Genomic DNA, 20,984 nt, shown 5'->3' on the forward strand with positions numbered 1-20,984 from the left:
CAAAAGCACGAAAACCTACTTGTACAACAAACTTCAAAGAAACTAGCATGGGGCCCATCCAAATGGCCCAAGTGGTAGAGTACCTGCTTTACAAGGGAAAGCCCTAAATTTAATCTCCAGGACCGCCAGCACACAACCAAAAAGGAGAACAGTTTAGGCTTTGTTTTTGTTTTTGGTGTTCAAATAAAACATAATTGAGAAACCTAAGCAAATTGGATTCCATTCCCAATATTTGAAAAGGTGAGTCTGGGACATTGGACTGCTTGTCCCCTACTTTCTGTTTCTTAGAGACTTTTCAGGAGACATTGTGGGCTTCCTGTTTCTTTGGATCACAGGCAAAAGGCCATCATTTATTACAGCACCCTGTACCGACAAAGCACTGTCAATGAGCACATTCCCATATGTCAGCAGGATTCTAAATGGCTCCAACTACTTTGAGGAGCAATCCTGAAATGCACCATTAAAAAGTTACAAAGAATATATATTACCTACTGTTTCCTTTCTCTTTTGAGACCTCCCACTGGCCACATTGCATGAAGACTGACCATAGCATTATTAAAGTGACAGAAGTTTAGGGGAAAAAGTATATGTATCTACCCATTCCTTATTATATAACTGAATGAACAATTCTCCAAGAAAAGCTTATGATACTGTTCAGGGTCAAGGGCTGTATGAGATCGTCAGGTAGCACCTACTGTGTCCTGTGCTATTTATCATCATGGAACCTCATTAAAAGTATCTTTAACATTAGTTGAGGACTAAGTTAATTTAGAAAATTTACTTAGTCCTCAACTAATGTTAAAGATACTAAGTTAATTTAGAAAATTAATTTAGAAAATTAACTTAGTCCAGATAATTACCAAAGAACACACTGGAAATAAATGAGGTTGCGTGATTAGAATTGTTGGTTGTTCCACGAAGTCTGAACAGCCAGAAGTCTGCTGCTCAGTCCCCATGGGATGACGTCCTAGACAGACATTTATGAAGGGGCTGACATTGCTCTGATTAACTTCTTTGCCATTTATGAAGAGGCTGACATTGACCTGATTAACTTCTTTGCAACTTCAAGAATGTTTATGAAATCAGAATGCAGAAAAAAATAAGCATTTGAGAAGATACAAGATCAGAGAAAGGAAAATAGCTGCTGCAGGCAAAAAGAAAGCAAACAAACCCATAAACTACAGGCTCTTGAAACTCTTTGCTTAGCTACTTCCTGGGTTGTGGCAATCGATCAAATGACTGAGCACTCTAAGTGGGAAAACAAGAGTAACTCAAAGCTAAATTTCTTCTTAAACTAGAACAAAAAGATATTCTAATGCAATCATTTATATAAACGAAAAATAACCAGTGCTATAAGTTGTTTTTAGAAAGATTACTTTAAACTTGGAATGGTTGATTTATGTAAACACAATGTGCATCTGATTTCACAATAGAAAATCTGATTAGACCCAGATTGAAATGGATTGCTCTGTCCTGCTAGGATAGAACAAAGCATATTCCTAGCACTTTCCTGGAGACCCCTCTCTGTATTTTCTGTGATTGTTTTCTACTTATTTGTCCTTGGTGTATGAAAGACATCTTTGTATCTCAGCTAAATTGTTCTGGAAGAATATGGAATGTAAGAAATAAATGGTTTCAGTTCTTGCGGAATCCTCTTACCTCAGGTTGCTTGCAAAGGTAGCGGCAAAGTTCTCCAATATACTGAAACACAGTCACGTTATACTTCTTGCAGTCAAGCCAGAACTGGCTTGCTGAGAACTTCTTCTTTAACACACAAGTGGCACCTATGAGAAAAGGCAAAAACAGGAACTAGGGGAAAACCTCATGGGATGAATTAACATGAAATCCAAACCATGTTGCTCTTGTCTAAACATGTTTGCTCACTTCCTGAGCTTTTATAATTTATCATCAACTTACGTTTAGACCACGCTTTCTTAAAAATGTAGGTTTTATTGCCCAATAACTTAAAAAATATTTCTGCCATATAGCCATCCTTTCACAGCAAATATTACCTTTTGTAATACATGGGATGAAAGCAAGAGCCAAAATAAGTAGAAGATTTAAAGTAGTAGAGTTTCTTGCAAGAGGGAGAGGACACAGAGAAAGGGTAACGAAGCTGAATTGTGGCCAAAACACTTTCAATGTATAAGTGAAAATAGAACAGCGAAGCCTATCAAGACAGACTGTTTTAAGAAGTGGGGTAGGAAAGGGAGACAGTAGTAGAATGGTGGGGTTGATGGGATATGTGGTGTGTGTGTTTAGAAATGTCACAATGAATCCCCCAACAACTAAGAGATGCTAACAAGATAGTGAAAATAATATTGCGAAGCACTGGCCTCTACCACTGTAAACAAACAAAAATGAACACTACGTAGGTACTATTTCTGTTGAATTTTATTCACGCTAAATGTTATTACTTCTAATCAGCAGGATGGAGGGATAAAGAGGGGAGTGTTGATCAACAGGTGTAAATTACAATTGAACAGACAAGAAGATCGTTGCTATTTATTACTCAGATAATGATCATGTAAATTTCAATATAGTTGAAAAGAGGATTTTGACCATAAAGAAATGCTAAATGTTTGAGGGGCTAGCTATGTTTCATGGAATATAAAATTATGTACTGAATATACATTTATCAAAACATCTCGTCATCTCCCATTTAAACGGATTTCATGAAAAAATTGATTTGAAAAATTAAAAATGTCGCTTCTCTAAAAGTAAAAAATTAAAAGCAAAGGTGAGTTTCATTTCCTTTTCTTAGAAACATTTTTCTTCCTTCCTGGATTTCCATGTAAACATACAGATCATTAGACAATGAATTTGTTCCAAACAAATGACTCTCAGCATTCATTCATTCTTTTTTACTTCACTACATCATGATTACTTCCCTTCTGTAAATACTGTGGTATAATTATGCAATGCTCACATTCACAAAACTGCTGGTAGTTTTGAAGGTTGACGAACACAGACTCTAATTATAAATGATTACACAAAGTAAAACTTAACCAAGAGGAAAGAAGAACTTACCCAACTCAACACAACCACTTATTCCTAGAAGAGCCCCTGAACTATGATAGAGAGGCAGGGTTATATACACAATGTCCTCAGATGTGCAACCAAAAGCCCACAGTCCAGCTGAAGCTTTTATTGCCTGCAACTGAGTAATCACAGCTGCTTTTGGTAGACCTGGAGGGCAAGAAAAGAAAAGGTTATACACATACACACCACCACCACCACCACAAACAACAACAATAACAACAATGTGAAGCTAAGGCTTTCTGAAGAAGTGATATCTCCATTAAAGACCCTGAAAACTGTTTGACCTAGGCCTAGTAAACTGGTGTGATTATGGAGAAATTGAAGGTTGTACATAGAGAGACAAAATTATCTTGGGCTATCAGAAGCTTTAGAAAAACAGGGCTTTATTTTAGCCATGTAATCTAAGCTAACATTCTCATGACTATGAGGCAAAACTTGGACTATATGGTTATGCTTAGCAAACCTGTGGCCTCCATCAACCTGATGTATAATTAAGAAAGCTGTATGACAATACCTAAAACCTACAGGAAAAATCTCCCCACGTAGTCTCATACCTATTTCCTACATATTTGTTCAGGTAGCCATTTATGACCTGTCTTGTTTTGTGGCTAGAAAATTTCACATAATCTCCCCATGCCATTCACGGTACCTTGAATCTGTTTCCAGGCCACAGTCACTCATACTTGACTCAGAGTTTTCATCATTCCTCTAAAACATAGTTGTTATTGTGTGCCATAAATGTGTGTATGTGAAACAGAAAGAACAGCTATGCTACTATCAATTACGTAAGCAGTTGATGCAACCTACATCATGCTCGGGGCTTTTAAAAAAGAAAAGCATATGATCATATAAAATGATGTGTATCAAAATGAATCACAAGAAATGGAAACAAGAGGGTTTTTTTAATTGTACTGTTTGTGGTTCTTTATTTTTCTTTTATTGTTCTTTTTTTCCCCCTCTTCTGTCACTGTTATTGATTTCGGTACCTTTTGTCTTGTATGTAAGTTTATCTGAATTGGGAAGTTGAAGGGCAAGCACAGACACTGTGGGACACAGGTGAACTGATTTAGCAGAGATACTCACTAGACAGAGGGGAGGTAGGAGGGGAAAGACTGGGAGAAAATGAGGAAGGGGGTAACACTGTTCAAAAAGAAATGAACTCATTACTTGATGTATGTAATGGTAAACCCTCTGTAGATCATCTTTACAATAAAAACAAGAAAAGAAAAGCAGCCATGCAAATGACAATTGCTGGAATTAAGTTTTATAATCTTAGATCTACCCAGAAAGATCAAACTAAAAATTTGGAATAACATAAATTTAAAGGGCCATACATGCTATAAATATCTCAAAAGTGAAAGTGTTCACTAGCCAGTGACATCAATCACAATGCAAATCTCAGTTATATTGGAAATAAGTTTCCCAGAAAACAAGTCCAGCCCCAAGTAAGACTCTCCATTGTGAGCCATTCTTTTTGTCTTGTTAATATGTCTTAAAATACAATCATTACTGAAAATAGGATCATACGATACAATGTTGAAATTGTTCTATGTGTTTCTGAGCCAAGCACAGTTTTCCCTCTTCCATCTACTCTTCCACATGCAACTTACTTTTAATAATGATTTACAGTTGTAATTAATATAGAAAGAATTTGCATCTTGGGCTGGGAAGGTGGCTCAGTGGTAGAGCACTTGCCTTGCATGCATGAGGCCCTGGGTTTGATTCCTCAGCACCACATAAGCAGGAAAAAAAAAGCCAGAAGTGGCACTGTGGTTCAAGTGGTAGAGCGCTCATCTTGAGCTGAAGAGCTGAGGGAAAGTGCCTAGGCCCAGAGTTCAGGCCCCATGACCAGACCCCCCCCCCAAAAAAAGAATTTGCATCTTGCTGATGCTACTTAGCATATTGTAGACCAGATATCTATTTCATATTGTCATAAAGTCTTCTGCATTTATAGTATCAATGCAACAAATCCAAGTCTTAATTAGTTAAGTTGACTAACATGACATTGGCATGTTTATGGTTAAATGTTAGTAGTTTTATATATTTTAACAGATAGTTCCTTACAGTGGAACACAACTTACTGTCACATTGACAAGTATCATCTCTTGAACTACGTATTAGATTTAACTATATTCCAATCATATTCTGTGACTGGAAGGATTCTAGTATTTTTAGAATGTCTCCGTGCAGAAGTTCCCATTGTATATCTCCCTCACCTGCTCAGCATTCCTGAGCACAAGGCCTAGGGGTCAATCCCAAGTATAACAAAACCAAACAAATCTGTCTCATCAATGAAATTGCCTGGCTTTATATAGTGACAAGGGTTATCATTAAGATTTCCTGAGACCAATGCCAGAGGAGCAAACAGAAGAATAATGAATCATGAGATGCAGAAAATTGATGTTGAAGAAAGGCACCGGTGGCTCACACCCGTACTCCTAGCTACTCAAGAGGCTGAGATCTGAAGATCTCAGTTCCAAGCCAGCCCGGGAAGGAAAGTCTGTGAGACTCTTATCTCCAATGAACCACCAGAAAACCGGAAGTGGTGCTGAGGCTCAAGTGGTAGAGCACTCATCTTGAGCTGAAGAGCTGAGGGACAGTGCCCAGGCCCAGAGTTCAAGCCCCACAACCCACAAAAAAGAAAGAAAGAAAATTGTTGAAGTGTTATCCTAGTCAATATCCCATGTACTGACTCAGCCCACTTAGTAGTCAGTCAGTCCAGCGAGATGCTCCTAAAGCCAATGGCTCTTGAGAATTTGATGCACCGGAACCGACTTTATTTCCCTATTCTAGAAATCAAGTGCTTAACCTGATAATAAGACTCTCAGACTTTGGATACCTTCTACTATTATTGGCTTGTGCAGGAGTAGAATCTTGTGTTAAAATAATATACTCTCATGTCTAATGTCTCAGTTTTATAGCCCAGTTTCTCTGCTTCTTACTGCCTGTTTCTCTGGTTCTATAATATATTCTCTCTGTCTCTGTCTGTCTGTCTGTTTCTCTCTCTCTCTCTCTCTCTCTCTCTCTCTCTATATATATATATATATATATTCCATAATATATAAAATGGTCTTCTATAACCAAAATGTTTATACTTATACTTTATAGACAACTGGACCATAGTCTTACATAGAATAGGACATCATTCTCTCCCTAGGTTCTACATATTTATTGCTATAAGCCAAAGTTTTCCCAGGCTTTTTGGTTGCAGCAGGAAAACAAGCTATGAACCACAGTTGAAAGTGACTTCTAGACGCTCTTATCAGCAAGCGTCAAGTCTACTTTGTTCTGTGCCTGCCCTGATACTTTATGGCAGACTGTGTGCTCCTTGTCTGTTAACAAGTTCCAATCGGATTGCACATGTGAAGTAGGCATTGCCTTGCCTATTTTCCTAAGTAAAATCTATCTATAAATATTTCCAAAGTAAGTCTCTGAAGCTGTTCCCAATAGCTGGAATTTGACAACTTGAAAGTTGTTGTCACTCAAACATCGATATTATCTTCAAATTTCCTCTTCAAGATCACATATAAAAATATCTAATGAGAACTAGGTGAACCTTGGCTGTTAAGAATCAATGTCTTTCTACACTTCATACAGAACAGCAAATATTTATGCTTTTCCTGCTTCAAAGACTTTCCCTGACACGATTCTACCCTATTCTCTATAGCATCCTTGGGCCTCAGCTCTGAGTAATCTTTTAAAATAATAACTTTTCCCTTGGAAGTTTATCAAGGAAAGAATGATAGATCTAGCTACTCACCCATTTAAAGCACCATTAATTACTTTTTAGATACATTTTCCTTTCTTATTTAGAACTTTTGGGTGGATAATCATTTCACTAATAGTATAGACTGTAAAAAGTACTTGTGAGATTTTTTTTTTATAAAAGAAGAAATGTCTAACAAATGAAAAAGTTTAAATGAGTTTAAAATGTGAAAGAACAGAATGAAAGAATAAATAAAACTGCATTTTAGATATTTTACTTAAAGTACTTAGGAATCATATTAATTCATGACAGATCCCAACAGCAAAGCAGCCCAAAAACTTTGGTATGTGTATAAATACCAGATGTGTATAAATGGGAATTCTCAAATTTACATGGTCATAAAGGCCCATTTTCTATTTTTATTTCATTCTTTGAGGAGATTACTTAGAGAAATACTTCTCTTGATGGTTTTTAGAGTCCTTGCATCTTCTAAACTGTCATGCTTGCTTGCTTTTCTTTTTTTTTTTTTTTTGGGTCCGGTCATGGGGCCTGAACTCTGGGCCTGGGCACTGTCCCTCAGCTCTTCAGCTCAAAGCTAGTGCTCTACCACTTGAGCCACAGCGCCACTTCCGGCTTTTTTCTTTTTGCTTATGTGGTGCTGAGGAATCGAACCCAGGGCCTCAGGCATGCAAGGCAAGCGCTTTAACCACTGAGCCACCTTCCCAGCCCATTGCTTTTCTTTTTTTGTGTGTGTGTTGGTCAAGGGGCTTGAACTCTGGGCTTGGGCACTGTCCCTGTGCTCTTCAGCTCAAGGCGAGCACTCTACCGCTTGAGCCACAGCGCTACTTCTGGTTTTCTAGTGGTTTATTGGAGATAAGAGTCTCACAGACTTTCCTGCCTGGGCTGGCTTTGAATCGTGATCCTCAGATCTCAGCCTCCTCAGTAGCTAGGATTACAGGTGTGAGCTACTGGCGCCCCGCCTGTCATGCTTTCTTAATGCTCAGATTTTCCAACTATCCTTGGTTTGAGTAGGTCATTGGGATGGGACCCAGGAGGAAAGAAAGACTAGGGAGATGTCCATTGAGTTGGACGTTAGGAGAAAGGGTAGATGCAGTCAAGAAGAATGACAATCGTGAGGCAGGGGTAGATTTGGGGAGTCTGTGTGTAAGGCTGGAGAAAAGAAGGAAGCTGTCGGAAGAAGGGGAAGATGAAATCAAAACAGATTGGATGGCACTGGCCGCTGGCTCCAGCAGGCACAGCCTGGCAGGCGGAGATCTTGTTTTCTTCCTCTATGTTCGTAGTGGCTGCTCTGGCCAGCCTAAGCCTCCATTCCTAAAGATCCTCCAGGCTGCTTCATTAAGTGCAGTTAGCAATGGCAGGACTGGAAGGGACAGGCTACATCTGTACGTGGACCTGGCTCTCAAGACAAAGCGAGAGGGGCTGGAGAAGAGAGTAGAGCTAAAGGAACGGTGAGTGGTCCAGTTGCCTCAAGATGGTGGCGCTGAAAGTGAAGGCAGGAGGAAGAGGATCTGCCATCACAAAACAGCAGCGGCCCAGCCGGACATGGGGATCAGGACAGCAAAGAGGAGAAGATAAACCTGAAACTATAGGCAAGTGGCTTCACAGGAAGTTCTGCTTAAGAAACAATTGAGTTATGGATGACCTTCTCAACCTTAGTTGTAGGCCTGATATTTATTCTCTGGAGAAAAACATTTAACTTCTAGAAACATCAGGAAGACCAAAGGTTGAATAAAACAGAGAAGGAAAAATACTTGACATACACTTCTACCTCTCTTTGTAAAATTTGCTCTTCAAATTTCTTATCAGAGGAACCCAAATAGCACATAAGTAAAAGCTAAAAGACATTATTAGTGTCCCAAAAGACATTCTGGGTAATGAAATCAAGTAGTATGTCAGTTCTACTTAGATACACATGGTTTCTAGTCACAATTATGTTTGCTTTATGTTTTATGAGCTTCACTTTTTTTGTGTGCCAGTACTGAGGTTTGAACTCAGGGCTTAGGCTCTTTCTCAACGTTTTTCTGCTTATAACTGCTTAAGTGGTTTATCACTTGAGCCATTCCTCTGGTCCTTAGCATCACTTAAACATAAACTGACAAGGATTATCTGTTATTTAGAAAATTCTCCAGCATAAAAGATGGAGATCAACATACACCAAAAGATATAAAAAGATGTTAAAGAATACAGACATGATAGAGACAAGTTTGTTATTTTGAAAGATGTAAGGCAATGAAGTGCCAAAAATATTTTTTAAAATGGTCCCAAAAGAGTAATATGCAGAAGATAAATTTAATCAAAAGTCTTTAAAAATATAGAAGTACTAAAGATGAAAGGATTAACAAACTAACAAATGTAACAGAAGAAGGGAATAAACCAAAAGAACAAAAACAAAGAAAAGATGCAGTATTTTTAACTTACAAAGTACCTAGAATTGCAAGATATGAGTTTCTAGACTGAAAAGGCTTGCAAATTTCCCAGAAAAATAAGACCAGCCCATTAGCAGTCTACCATTAGCAGACTACCAGAGAGTCATGAAAGATTAAAAAGTTACAAAAGAAGAAGAAAAGTTTGAATAAAGGACACCTAATCAGAAAGGCAAAGAATTTATTAGCATGTATAGTGGAACTCTAAGGATAATAGAGTATGCCTTCAAATCCCTAATTTACAATTCTGCAAACTGCCATTCTTGTGTAAGACTAGGAAAAGAGACATCAGTCTGTGAAGACTTGAAGGAATGAAAGACAGTAAGACTGAAACAGAATGGAGGAACGTCTGGTAAAGAGGTGGCCAAAAACAATAGGCTTGACAAATACACGTTACCTTTCCAGTATCTAAAGGCAAATTGTTTTCTTCTTTTTTGTTTTTGTTTTGCTTTCAATTGAACTCTGTTTTTTATATTGATTAACCTTAAGTACTTGTACAAAAGGGTTTCAATTCAGTATGTTGTTTATATGCACAATGGGTCTTGTTAAGTGTCTCTCCTAAGGAAGAAGTGAGTAGCATAAATTTCTTTAATAGAATTGCTATCCAGGCATCCATTTTTGCATAATATAACTTTTTCAAATCCACTTGTTAGTGAAGATTCTTCCCAATGTGATTATAATGTAGTCCTTTGCTCCTCAAGTCAGTGACCCAAAAGCGAATACTTCATAGTTGCTGACTAAAATAAACCAAATTGTCAACTCCAGAGTCGTGTAAGTAAAGAGTGTTTGCTCTAATCTAGCCCATCTCCAACCCCATAGCATCCTAGGAACCTGAGTGATAATGCCCAGGGTCCTTAAAAAATGGCAGAGTTCCACAGTCCACCGAGTCACTACCCACTTACCAGCTGACTTTCTGCACCTCCCATCCTCACCCCTCCAACATCTTCCATAATAAATTCCTCCTGTTCCTTGCAATTGGATTTCACCACATCATTGTATCTCGCCTGCCACACCCTCCAAACCTTCCTACAGTCAAGGATCTCCTAGAGAATGACGGTCTTGGCTCAGGGCAACTCTTTAACAGTGGTGGGACAGATGACCATGAAAGACAAAATCCTGGTCTTTGGTGGTGGCAAGCCAGGAGATAATATTTAGTATCTACCAACTATCTAGCAAGTTACTCATGGGAGAGGCGTATAAAACATAAAGGCTAATCATATGTAATGCAGCTGCTCTGGAAAAGCAAAAGAGGGGGAGTATGATACTTTTCTCTAAAATGACTGAAACTGTTACACTTTTTTGACTTTGTGCTGTGTAACTTTAATATCAATAAAGTTAGTAACACTTTTGCTTTCTGGTTTTTGTCCAAAGGCATCAATTCCTATAGCTTTAGATCTACTCTTGGTTGTGGAGAACTGAAGACTGTTTTATTGAACTTTTTGACTTTTGACAAGATGAGAACTGTAAAGACAAACTAGCCAAGTATCTTCTGTTGAAAGTTTTCAAAGAATATTATTTTAAAACTTTTATTCTCAGGCTGGGAGCTGGTGGCTCATGCTTGCCATCCTAGCTACTCAGGAGGCCGAGACTGGAGGACTGAAGTACAAGGCCAGCCCAGACAGGATTGTCTGTAAGATTCTTAGTTCCAATTTTAAAAAATGGGAATACCAAAAAATGGGAAATGAAGCCGTGGCTCAAAGTGATAGCATGCTAGCCTTGAGCATGAAAGATCAGGGACAACTTCCAGGTCCTGAGTTTAAGTCCAGGACCAGCACATACATACAAAAAATACTGTCTTCCAAAGACACTTATACTGACAACTCAACACGTATTAGCATGTCCAGTTCATCTATTAAAGTTGTTCTAATTGTATTTTTATTTTAATTAATTATTTTTGTCAGTCCTGGGGCCTGAGCTCTGGGCCTGGGCGCTGTCCCTCAGTTCTTCAGCTCAAGGCTAGCACTCTACCACTTGAGCCAAGCACCACTTCTGACTTTTTCTGCTTATGTGGTGCTGAGGAATTGAACCCAGGGCCTCATGCATGCAAGGCAAGCACTCTACCACTGAGCCACCTTCCCAGCCCTAATTGTATTCTTAAAATGTAGTCTACTCTCTAATTTAAAACAGATCATACCGAGGAATTGCATGTTTTTCTTTGAGTTAAAGGTAGGAAGAGCTTTTCTTATGGAGCCAGGCACTGAGAGCTCACACCTGTTCTTGTAGCTACTTAGGAGACAGTAGTTTGAAGTCAACTTCAGGTAGAAAAGTCTGAAAGACTTAATCTCCAATCAACCAGCAAAATGCTGGAATAGAGGTGTGGCTCAAGTGGTAGAGCACTAACTAATCAAACACAAGGCCTTGAGCTCAAACCCCAGTACTAAATTTTACTTGTGGATTTGTTTTCTTTACAAAATTATCTATGCACAAAAAAACTAGCAATGAATATTGTAATATACCTAAATCACATTCACAACCATCTTCAAACTAATTACCAAACCCATTGAGCTTACTATTAATATTGTTCAGTTTCTCCTAAAAATTGAAGTTAAAACATGTCTTTTGAATTTTCAGTTTCATTATTCTTTTGTTGTTATTATTATTGTTTACCCCTCAAAAGAAAAGAAAGGTTAGTTACTTTGTATTTTCTTCCAAACCCAGGATGTCTTCAGTCCTTTGGTTTCATCATATGATCTAATCATTCTAGGAAAAAATCCGGCCACGTGTGCTTAAAATATAGCCATCGCTAGACTTTACATAGGAATAAGGAGGACTTTTTTCCAAGTAGATTAACAGATTTGTTTTAATACAGGAGGATTAGGAATTCTCTAAATTATTTAAATTATTATTAAATTAAAATATTTTCCTTTCAGGTATGAGAAATCTGAAAATCAGAGAAACCAGCAAAAATCTTGCCAAAGAAGCTGGCCAGATATTAGGGGCTGCAGAAGGAGGCGGGGCGGAGTTCTTCAGATGTTGAAAGTGCTCATTGTTCCAGCACATGAAGAAAACCTTTCCAAATGAGACTCTGGCCAAGCCAGAGAAAGTTTTCCATCCACACTTGAATGCTCTGTGTCTGAGAACCTCCATCTCGCAGGGAAGTGTTCTTAGGCTGTTCTCAATTGTTAAACATGGCAGAAAATAGGTGGTGCTCCTTTTAAGCTTGAAAAAGAATTGGAACATACCTGTTGTTCCAGAGGTAAAAATGTAAAGACAAGTAGACTTGAGGTTTGAGGTGATGTGGTAGCTGCGAGGCACAGGGTCCTCTGGGGCTTCGCGCAATTCCTGTGTGAGAGAAGTCATGCCCGGAGGAACAGAGGCCTTCAGGCCCCAGACACTGACTTCTTTGGGGATGCTGGGGAGGACTTCTTCCACACTCCCGAGAAGATCTAGAAGGCAAAGGAAGAGAAATAGGCAAATGAAACTTGAAAGTCACAGCAATTTCTTTCTTTCCTTTCTCCTTCCTTCCTTCCTTTCCTTCCTCCTCCTTCCTTCGTGCTTGCTCCTTCTTCCTTCCCTCCCTCTCCCTCTTTCCTTCTTTCCTTTCTGTCTCTCTCTTTCTCTCTCTTTCTTTCTCTCTTTCTTTTCTTTCTTTCTTTTCTTTCTATTTGAGACTGGGTAGCTTTGAACTTGCAATGATCAGCCAGGTGCCCAAGACTCTTACTGTAATGCTAGCTAGCTACTCAGGAGGCTAAAACTTGAAGGATTAAGGTTCAAAGCTAGCCTGAACAGGAAAGTCTGTAAGCTCCATCTTCAGTAAAATGTTACTGGAGACATAGCTCAAGTGGTAGTTGTGAACAAGAAGTGAAGAGCATGAAGCCCTGAGTTCAAGCTCTGGTATTGGTACACACACACACACACACACACACACACACACACACACACACACACACACTTCCATGCTCCTATCCCAGCCTCCTGAATGCTTGGGTTACAGACGAGCATTCACCATCACACCCAACTTTATGGTTCTATTTCTTTCTTTTTTTTTAAAGCATATATTAATTGTACAAAGGATTCAATTCCATATGTATATGTAAAGTTTCACCCCCTTTCACACCCTCCCCACCCCATTTATACTCCTATGAGATCCAGACTCCACTTAATGCTTAAATAAACAATATCCTAAAGACATGCATATTAAAATACAGATATTAATATTTTATGTCAAGCCCTGAAATCAAATTAGTATGAATAATGTGCTGGCTTCATTAAAAAATAAACATTAGTTGATTAAATAATCATGAAACCTAGCAAGTATGGATTATGTCCACTCCTAGAAAATCATCATTGAGGACTTTTTAGACAATTGGAGATTAGGAAAATTGATAACCTAATTTAATAAATGATAGCGATTTTATTGTCATTCAGATATATTGGACTTCAAACTCCACTACCTAAAATTTAAGAACTATTCTGTATATTATCCATTATAAAATTGTTTTCAAAAATTGTCTCTTTATGATTTATTGAATACTTCTTTTATTGATATGGGATAGATCCAAGCCACTACATCCTACTCAATCCTCTATCAAATTTTGTGCACTTTTGAAATAGTAAAACCAATTGTTTCTTTCTGGTCAGAGAAGTCTTCCCTACTGAGCCTAAGATGGAAACAAAATATTAAAACACAGGCCATTTTAGTCACTGCAAGTATAAATTATGAAATTCCCTGGAAACTATGGAGGGTATAATAGGAATAAGTCTGTAAAAGATAGTTCCTTTATGTATCTCGATGCATAATACTGTCAAACATAAAAATCTTTATTTTTCATCTAACCTTTCCTTCATCTAACCTTGCCTTCATGACTAAACGTGATTTGGGGAAGTACAAAGGCTTGATTTTTAACCAGAACTTTGCACCGCACAGTCTGAGTGCAACAGCTCATGAAAACAATATACAACTGTATACACTGCTGCGTGTGTATAGACATAGGCTTTTATTTATCATGAAAGAGAACCTAAAATACTTTAAAATAAGTTAAGAAATAAAATACTTTCAAATCCACAGTAGGAGATTGCAGACTAGTATATAATTTTTAGATACCTGTTTGTAACTATCATTTCATACTTGGGGCACTGAGAAAGTTGTTAACTTTTCCTACTGCATTCACACCACAGTATCAAGATTCTGTATGACTCTGTGTTCCCCTCACTAATTGCTAATGGAGCACTGAGTAAACATGTAATTAGTCTCCTTGGAGAGGATGGAAAAGGGACACTTCCTGGTTCCTTCATTCCTGTAGACCTAACTAAGATGAAATCAGTGCTTCAGGCAGGAAACTTTTTCCACTTTATCAGCCCAGCGCTGGGATGAAGGACAAAGAGAACTAGAAAGGGTAATAGGCCGGGGGCTACTCTTTCCTGAACACTGCCTAACTTGATTTTTGGTCCCATCCAAATATTATATAATAAAGGTTATTTCTTGGAAAATTCTATGCTGTAAATCATTGAGTATAAACATATATTATTTTTCCATACTTCTCTGTTAATCTAAGACTCCTTAAGAGATATTAGCATATATTTATTCATCTAAAGTGCTTAAATATTTTATGAAGATTCTTACCAGGGATCGTCTCCCTCATACCCTTTCCCCTCTCATGGAAGAAGAAGGACTTTAAACCAGTCAGATTGTACCCAAAGAAAGTGTCGTTTGTCCTACTTCAATTCCATTTTGTGGAGCAGCCCATATGCCCAGTTTCTTGGTTAACTGGGCCACTAACCCGAAGACTTTTACTGATAGTTCAGTGTCAATACTTGCCATCAAACCCCAAGCTATTCCCAAAGGCAAGGATAAAGCTCAACTGCAAGAATGAAAATAACCCCCGGGAGGAGAGCAAGAGAAGAGAGAAAGAGAGTCCTGGGGTCTGGCCAGGAACGCGCCCACTGGGACATCGTGCAACTCGGATTAACATGTCCCTTTTGCAATCATCTTTGAGAGCCTGATGACTGGAAGCCAGAAGTTAATCTGAAATGAAGTCAAGGTAACTTTCTTACTAAAAGCAAAACACACCGCTAGAGCTCCCGCAACCTAGAACTGGCCAGGTTCGGGTCTCGAGTTCTTATGCGCGGAGTGCAGGGGTGCCAGGGGTGCAGGGGGGTCAGGGGTGCAGGGGCCGGAAGAAAGGAGCGGTGCCGCCCCCTCTCCCCCCAGGGACCGCGGGGACTCCCCTTCCCCCCCCCCCCCCGTGGACAGCGCGGATCTCTTCCCCGTGGTGGGAGTGACGGGGGAGGCGGGAAGCGCACCGCCACTGTCCTAGAACCGTAACACTATCCTGCGCCCCTGGCAAGCGCGCTTCACCGCGCAGCCCACAGTATCAGATAGGAACCCGGCGGGGAGAAAGCTCGGGAGGGCGGACGGGGCCCCGCTCGCGTCCCGCCCGCCCGCGCCGCGCGCACTCTACCTCCGCCCACCACGAGCGCGGCGGGCGCGCACGCGCGCACGCAGTGCAGGAGCGGCCCGGCGCGGAGGCTGCAGTTGAGGAAGGCCACGGCGCAGCCCAGCTTGGCCAGCCCGAGCCACACGTGCACGAAGTCGGGCTCGTTGCTCATCAGCAGGGCCACCGTGTCGCCCCTCCGCAGCGAGGAGCGGCGCAGGAAGGCGTGGGCCACGCGGCTGCTCCTCCGGTCCACGTCCCGGTAGGTGTGAACGGCGCCCTCGAACACGAGGAACGGCTTCCCGGGCTGCTCCCGGGCCCGGCTCAGGAACCTGTCCAGCACGGTGACCGGCTCCCCGCGCCATCGGTACAGCTCCAGCCGGACCCCGAAGCGGACCACCTTCAGCAGGAACCGGAGGTCGTCCCAGAAGTGGGGGAACAGCAGTCCCTGCACCAGGCGCAGGGCGAGCGCCCCCGCCCCGAGTCCCGCCAGCCACGGCAGCAGCATGGAGCCGCGGGCAGGGGCGCCGCCGCCGCCGGGGCCCCGGAGCGCGCGCTCCCCGCCGGGGAGACCCCGCTCCTCCGGCTTCTCACGACCGACACCTGCAGCTCCCGCCGGCCTCGCGGGCGATAGCCTGCGAACAGAACCGGAGTTTCCACCCGGGTTAGCCCTTCCCCCAAGAACGCTGGGGCCGAGCCTGGGGCGCGGGAGGGGGCCGCGGAGCCGACCGCGGCGTTCACGTGCAGATGCACACTGCGGGCGCCCCGGACGGGACGCCCATCCCGGCCCGGCAGGCCACGCCCACCCCGCCAGCCACGCCCCTCCAAACATAAGCCCCCCGCAGGCCCCGCCCCGCCCACCCTGCCAGGCACGCCCACCCCTGCCAGGCACGCCCACCCTGCCAGGCACGCCCACCCTGCCAGGCACGCCCACCCCTGCCAGCCACACCCACCCCTGCCAGCCACACCCACCCCTGCCAGCCACACCCACCCCTGCCAGCCACGCCCCTCCAAACATAAGGCCCCCCCCGCAGGCCCCGCCCCGCCCACCCCTGCCAGCCACGCCCACCCCGCTAGCCACGCCCACCCCTACCAGCCACGCCCCTGCCAGCCACGCCCCTCCAAACATAAGGCCCCCCCGCAGGCCCCGCCCCGCCCACACCTGCCAGCCACGCCCACCCCCGCTAGCCACGCCCACCCTACCAGCCACGCCCCTGCCAGCCACGCCCCGCCGCGCCCCGCCCCGCCCCGCCCGCGGTCGCATGCACTTCCCTGGCTGACCGCAGCGCCCGCCTTCGGCCCGGCTCCTCCCGTCCGGGGTCGGGGGTCCCGGCACTCTGTCTACTTTCTTGCAAAATCCCGAGGGCTGCCGCCTCCTCGCTCCGGGTTCCGGGGAGCGGGCTGGGGATGCGCCCGGCCTCCCGCGCACGCACGCCCGCCCCCCCCACCCCGGTTCCCGCGCATCCCAGGTACGCGACGCCCGGGCGGCGGGACGGTCGGGGCGCGAGGTGCAAGCGTGTCCCGTGTCCCGCGTCCCGCGTCCCGCGTCCCACGTCGAGGCTTTTCGAAGACGAAGGCAAACATGGAGACTAAGTTAACTCTGAAAACCACAGCAAAAAGCCAGACTGTCGAGAGACGCCGAGGGGAGAGGAGAGGACGGGGAGGAGAGGAGGAGGGGGGAGGGGAGGACGAGGAAGGGAGGGGGAGAGGGGAGGGGAGGACGAGGAGGAGAGGGGGAGGGGGAAGGGGAGGACGGGGAGGAGAGGGGGAGGGGGGAGGGGAGGACGAGGAAGGGAGGGGGAGAGGGGAGGGGAGGACGAGGAGGAGAGGGGGAGGGGGAAGGGGAGGACGGGGAGGAGAGGGGGAGGGGGAAGGGGAGGACGGGGAGGAGAGGGGGAGGGGGAAGGGGAGGACGGAGAGGGGAGGGAGAGAGGGGAGAGGAGGACGAGGGAGGAGACAATGTATGAAGTAGAGTCTGAGAAAGACAGGACTGTCTGAAGTATCTTCATGAAACATCCGAAGATCGGGTTGCTCTTTAAACAAAGTGTTTTCAGAATTCGGTGGGGTGGAGGCCGGGCTGGTGGCTCCAGGCAGCTCTGGAGCTTGGTCCCAGCCAGCCGGGGAAGGACTGGAGACTGCAGTTCACCCTTCACCAGCTGAACGTGGGGCTGAGGCGCCAGGGGGAGGGGGCTGGCCTTGAGCACGAAGCTCAGGGGTAGTCCTCAGGCCCTGGGTTCAAGCCGCTGGACTGGAGCTGTGTATGTCTGTGTGTATGTACGTATACATGTATGTATGTCTCTTTGTGTGTATATATACTTCTAGTTTGGAATTCTCTTGTTCTTAGAAAGCCTGGATGCTGTTTCTAATTGTAAGCATTCTGCCCACCTGTGGTCCTCAGCGCCACCCAGACCTGAGCTGCCCTCCCTCCGCCCAGACCCACCTGAGCTCCCATCTACCTCACTTCCTACCCCCAGACCCTGCTGCTACCTGGAGAGTGGAGGCTGCCATGTGCTCCCTCTCTGGGGGAAATAGGGCTCCTCTAATAAACCTTGTAATCATCTTTCTTCTGTGCCTGCCTGCCTCCGCCTAGTCCCCTGGCATGGATATGGCTGATCCTTTCACGGATCCTTTCACTAATAATATTGATTTGGGAGCTGAAGTTGATATTTACATCCATATTTCAAAATAACAAACTATATATGCTGCCTATTTCCTATCTTAAAAAAATAACATGAAGCTACTCATTGTAAGGTCCGCTCCTGGATGGCGAGCAGACTCCACCCTCATCGCAGCAAAATCTCCAGCCAGTACCTGCGTTACCTAGGCAACTGGCACACCTGGAAGAGGTCACATCTGCATCTGCTGAGATCACATCTGGATTCATTGTGGCCACACCTTTCCTGGCCCCTACCTTAGATAAGGCCTAGCCCAGGTCCAGATGCTCTCTTTCCCAGGTCTTTTTCCCAAGTCTTTCCCAGCCTTTCCCATGGATGGCCAACATGGTCTGATGCCTTATTTGCAATAACTAATATATGTCTGAGTCAAGCAGAAAAGGTCAGATAAGTTGATGTTAGGGGAATGAACCCCAAGATAAGTATACAAATATTTCTCTTAATCAAATTCAGCAACACTTCTCAGATTCCTCTTAGGAAATATAGAAACGTGAGATTTTTCTAAATAAAAAGCGTTGAAAATAAGGGATATTGTGACTGAATCAATGTGTAGGCTTTTCACCATTTTTTTCATCCCTGATTTAAATTTCTTTTCTAATCCACTTCCAGGCCATACTAAACTTTGTGCTGAGGATAAATTGTTTAATGAGTAGATCAAAGTAATACAATCAGACAATGGACCCTGACCATGCTCAGGCTTTTCCACTGTAATCTAAGAATTCTGATGCTGTGCTATCAAACCATTTCTCTCCTAAAGGCTAGTAAGGGAATTCTGAAGCAATCACCATTTGGATTTGGGAAATTAGAGTGAGAAGATCTCAAATGACGCTGCACTAGCACAAAGCATCACTATGGGTGCTTGCAGAACGCTCAGATGCTGGCCAGCTTGACTTCATCTGGGGTTCCAAAGGGAGTGAGAGGTGGAGTGGAATCTGTTAAGAATCTTAGTATCTCTATAAATGGTATACCTAAATTTCCTCTTAAGAATAAAGACCTACAGGAACTGAGGAGGAAATAATTTCTGAACTTACAGGGCAAAGAAAGTAATAGGGGCATGTGGCCCACAAGAATGCGCTGCTCAAATGATGCAAGAGGTGACATCGATGGAGATTCATTGTGCGTATCAAATGACATGTTAAACAGAAACCCCTTTATACAGCTACTTAAAGATGATGATGATGATGATGACGGCGATGAGGATGAATAAAAGAATGCTGTGCTCAGCTCTCCTACACTCAAATCCTTAATGAGCTACTGATGTTGTTTCCACAGCACAGCCCTGCCACACTTCCCTCAGACTGCTCCAGACTGTGACATCCAAAAGTAGGCTCTACCTGCAGAGAGAAGCAGGCTTCCTCTACGGACAGCCTTGCTGGGGGATGGAAGTGATCTATGTCTGCTAATTGATTTTATCCAGAGGAGAGGTAGCATTTCCCCTCATCAGGCATGGTAGTCTTCCAGTTGGAGCAGGGCACCCAATGGAGCAGTTAGGTATCTCATTCCCGCAGAAGCAAAGGAATCTCCCACCACAATTACTCTGCAAAGGGAATGCACAAGAAAAATAGCGATGGAAATGCCAAATTCAGGATTAATCTATTTCATAATTCAGAAACAGAACCCTGTAGGGTTTTAATCACTGCTTTCAGAATGTAATACCAACTTGAGCTTTGATGAGAAGCATACTGTTCCTGTAATCAAATGTTTATTGTATTAATGATTAATCATTGGCCAGATTATAATTCCATACAAGGACTGTGAAGCAAACTCAACATTAAAGCTGAGGAGTGCTGTTAGAGACTCTGGAGCTATTAACATTACTACATGTCTTGGGCACATCAAACACTTTTTAAAATATAAAAATTTTACAGCACCAAGTAAGTGATCCTATAATAATAGTCTTGGAGCAAATCTTAAACCAATGAAATATTTAACTATCATTTTTTACCACTAATTACAAAATATAATTAGAAACTTATGCCAGTGTGGATTCTGTCAAGAAAGTATTTTTACATATGTATTTGCAAGAAGCCTTCTTATATCCAGATACTTCTGGTATGACAGCTTTCTCTTCCTCATGTTGGTGAAATTGACCATCTGGGATGGAATTTATGGAAACTTTTATCACTGACAGTGCTCAGGGCAGCTTCATTTCTAGTTTATAAGCCACTTACAGGAAGGCAGCTCACTTGGCCATTAATGAGATTAATCAAAAGAACACTTTGGAAACACACTTTGCTGTACGGATTGATTTTCCTTTTTTTCCCCCATTTAATATGTCCTGGTAAGTACAACCTATCATTATGTAGAAATCCTCTTCATTTTCCTTATGGTTGCCTATAGCATACATGCTATGACAATGTCATAAATTCTCAACTTGTTCTCTACTGATCTGCATGAAGGCTTATTTCCAGCCATTCACTATTACAAATAAAATCACAATTGATGAGGCTGTACTTGTTACATACTTTTATAATTGTAAATTTAGGATAGCATCCTAAATCTTCGACTGCTGAGTTCAAGAACAAGCATATCTTTAATTTCTTTTTTTTTTTTGGGGGGGGTCCGGTTGTGGGGCCTGAACTCTGGGCCTGGGCACTGTCCCTCAGCTCTTCAGCTCAAGGCTAGCACTCTACCACTTGAGCCACAGCGCCACTTCCGGCTTTTTTCTTTTTGCTTATGTGGTGCTGAGGAATCGAACTCAGGGCCTCTGGCATGCAAGGCAAGTGCTCTACCACTGAGCCACCTT

The 20,984-nt window shown here is 43.0% G+C and overlaps 1 protein-coding gene across 1 annotated transcript in view; it reads right to left on the minus strand.

Annotated features, from left to right (window-relative positions):
* Window positions 1-16,074, minus strand: part of Slc27a6 (solute carrier family 27 member 6) — a 38,251-nt gene extending 22,177 nt beyond the window's left edge. The window contains exons 1-4 of the mRNA XM_070034127.1: window positions 15,594-16,074; window positions 12,375-12,578; window positions 3,031-3,189; window positions 1,660-1,784 (exon numbers count right to left, since the gene is read on the minus strand). Coding sequence (XP_069890228.1) covers window positions 1,660-1,784; window positions 3,031-3,189; window positions 12,375-12,578; window positions 15,594-16,074 — 969 coding nt within the window. The remainder of the gene's footprint in view (window positions 1-1,659; window positions 1,785-3,030; window positions 3,190-12,374; window positions 12,579-15,593) is intronic.
* Window positions 16,075-20,984: the final 4,910 nt, after the last annotated feature.

This window comes from Dipodomys merriami, unplaced genomic scaffold (genome assembly GCF_024711535.1).
Source record: "Dipodomys merriami isolate MVZ:Mamm:240054 unplaced genomic scaffold, mDipMer1.0.p SCAF_24, whole genome shotgun sequence".
NCBI lineage: Eukaryota > Metazoa > Chordata > Mammalia > Rodentia > Heteromyidae > Dipodomys > Dipodomys merriami.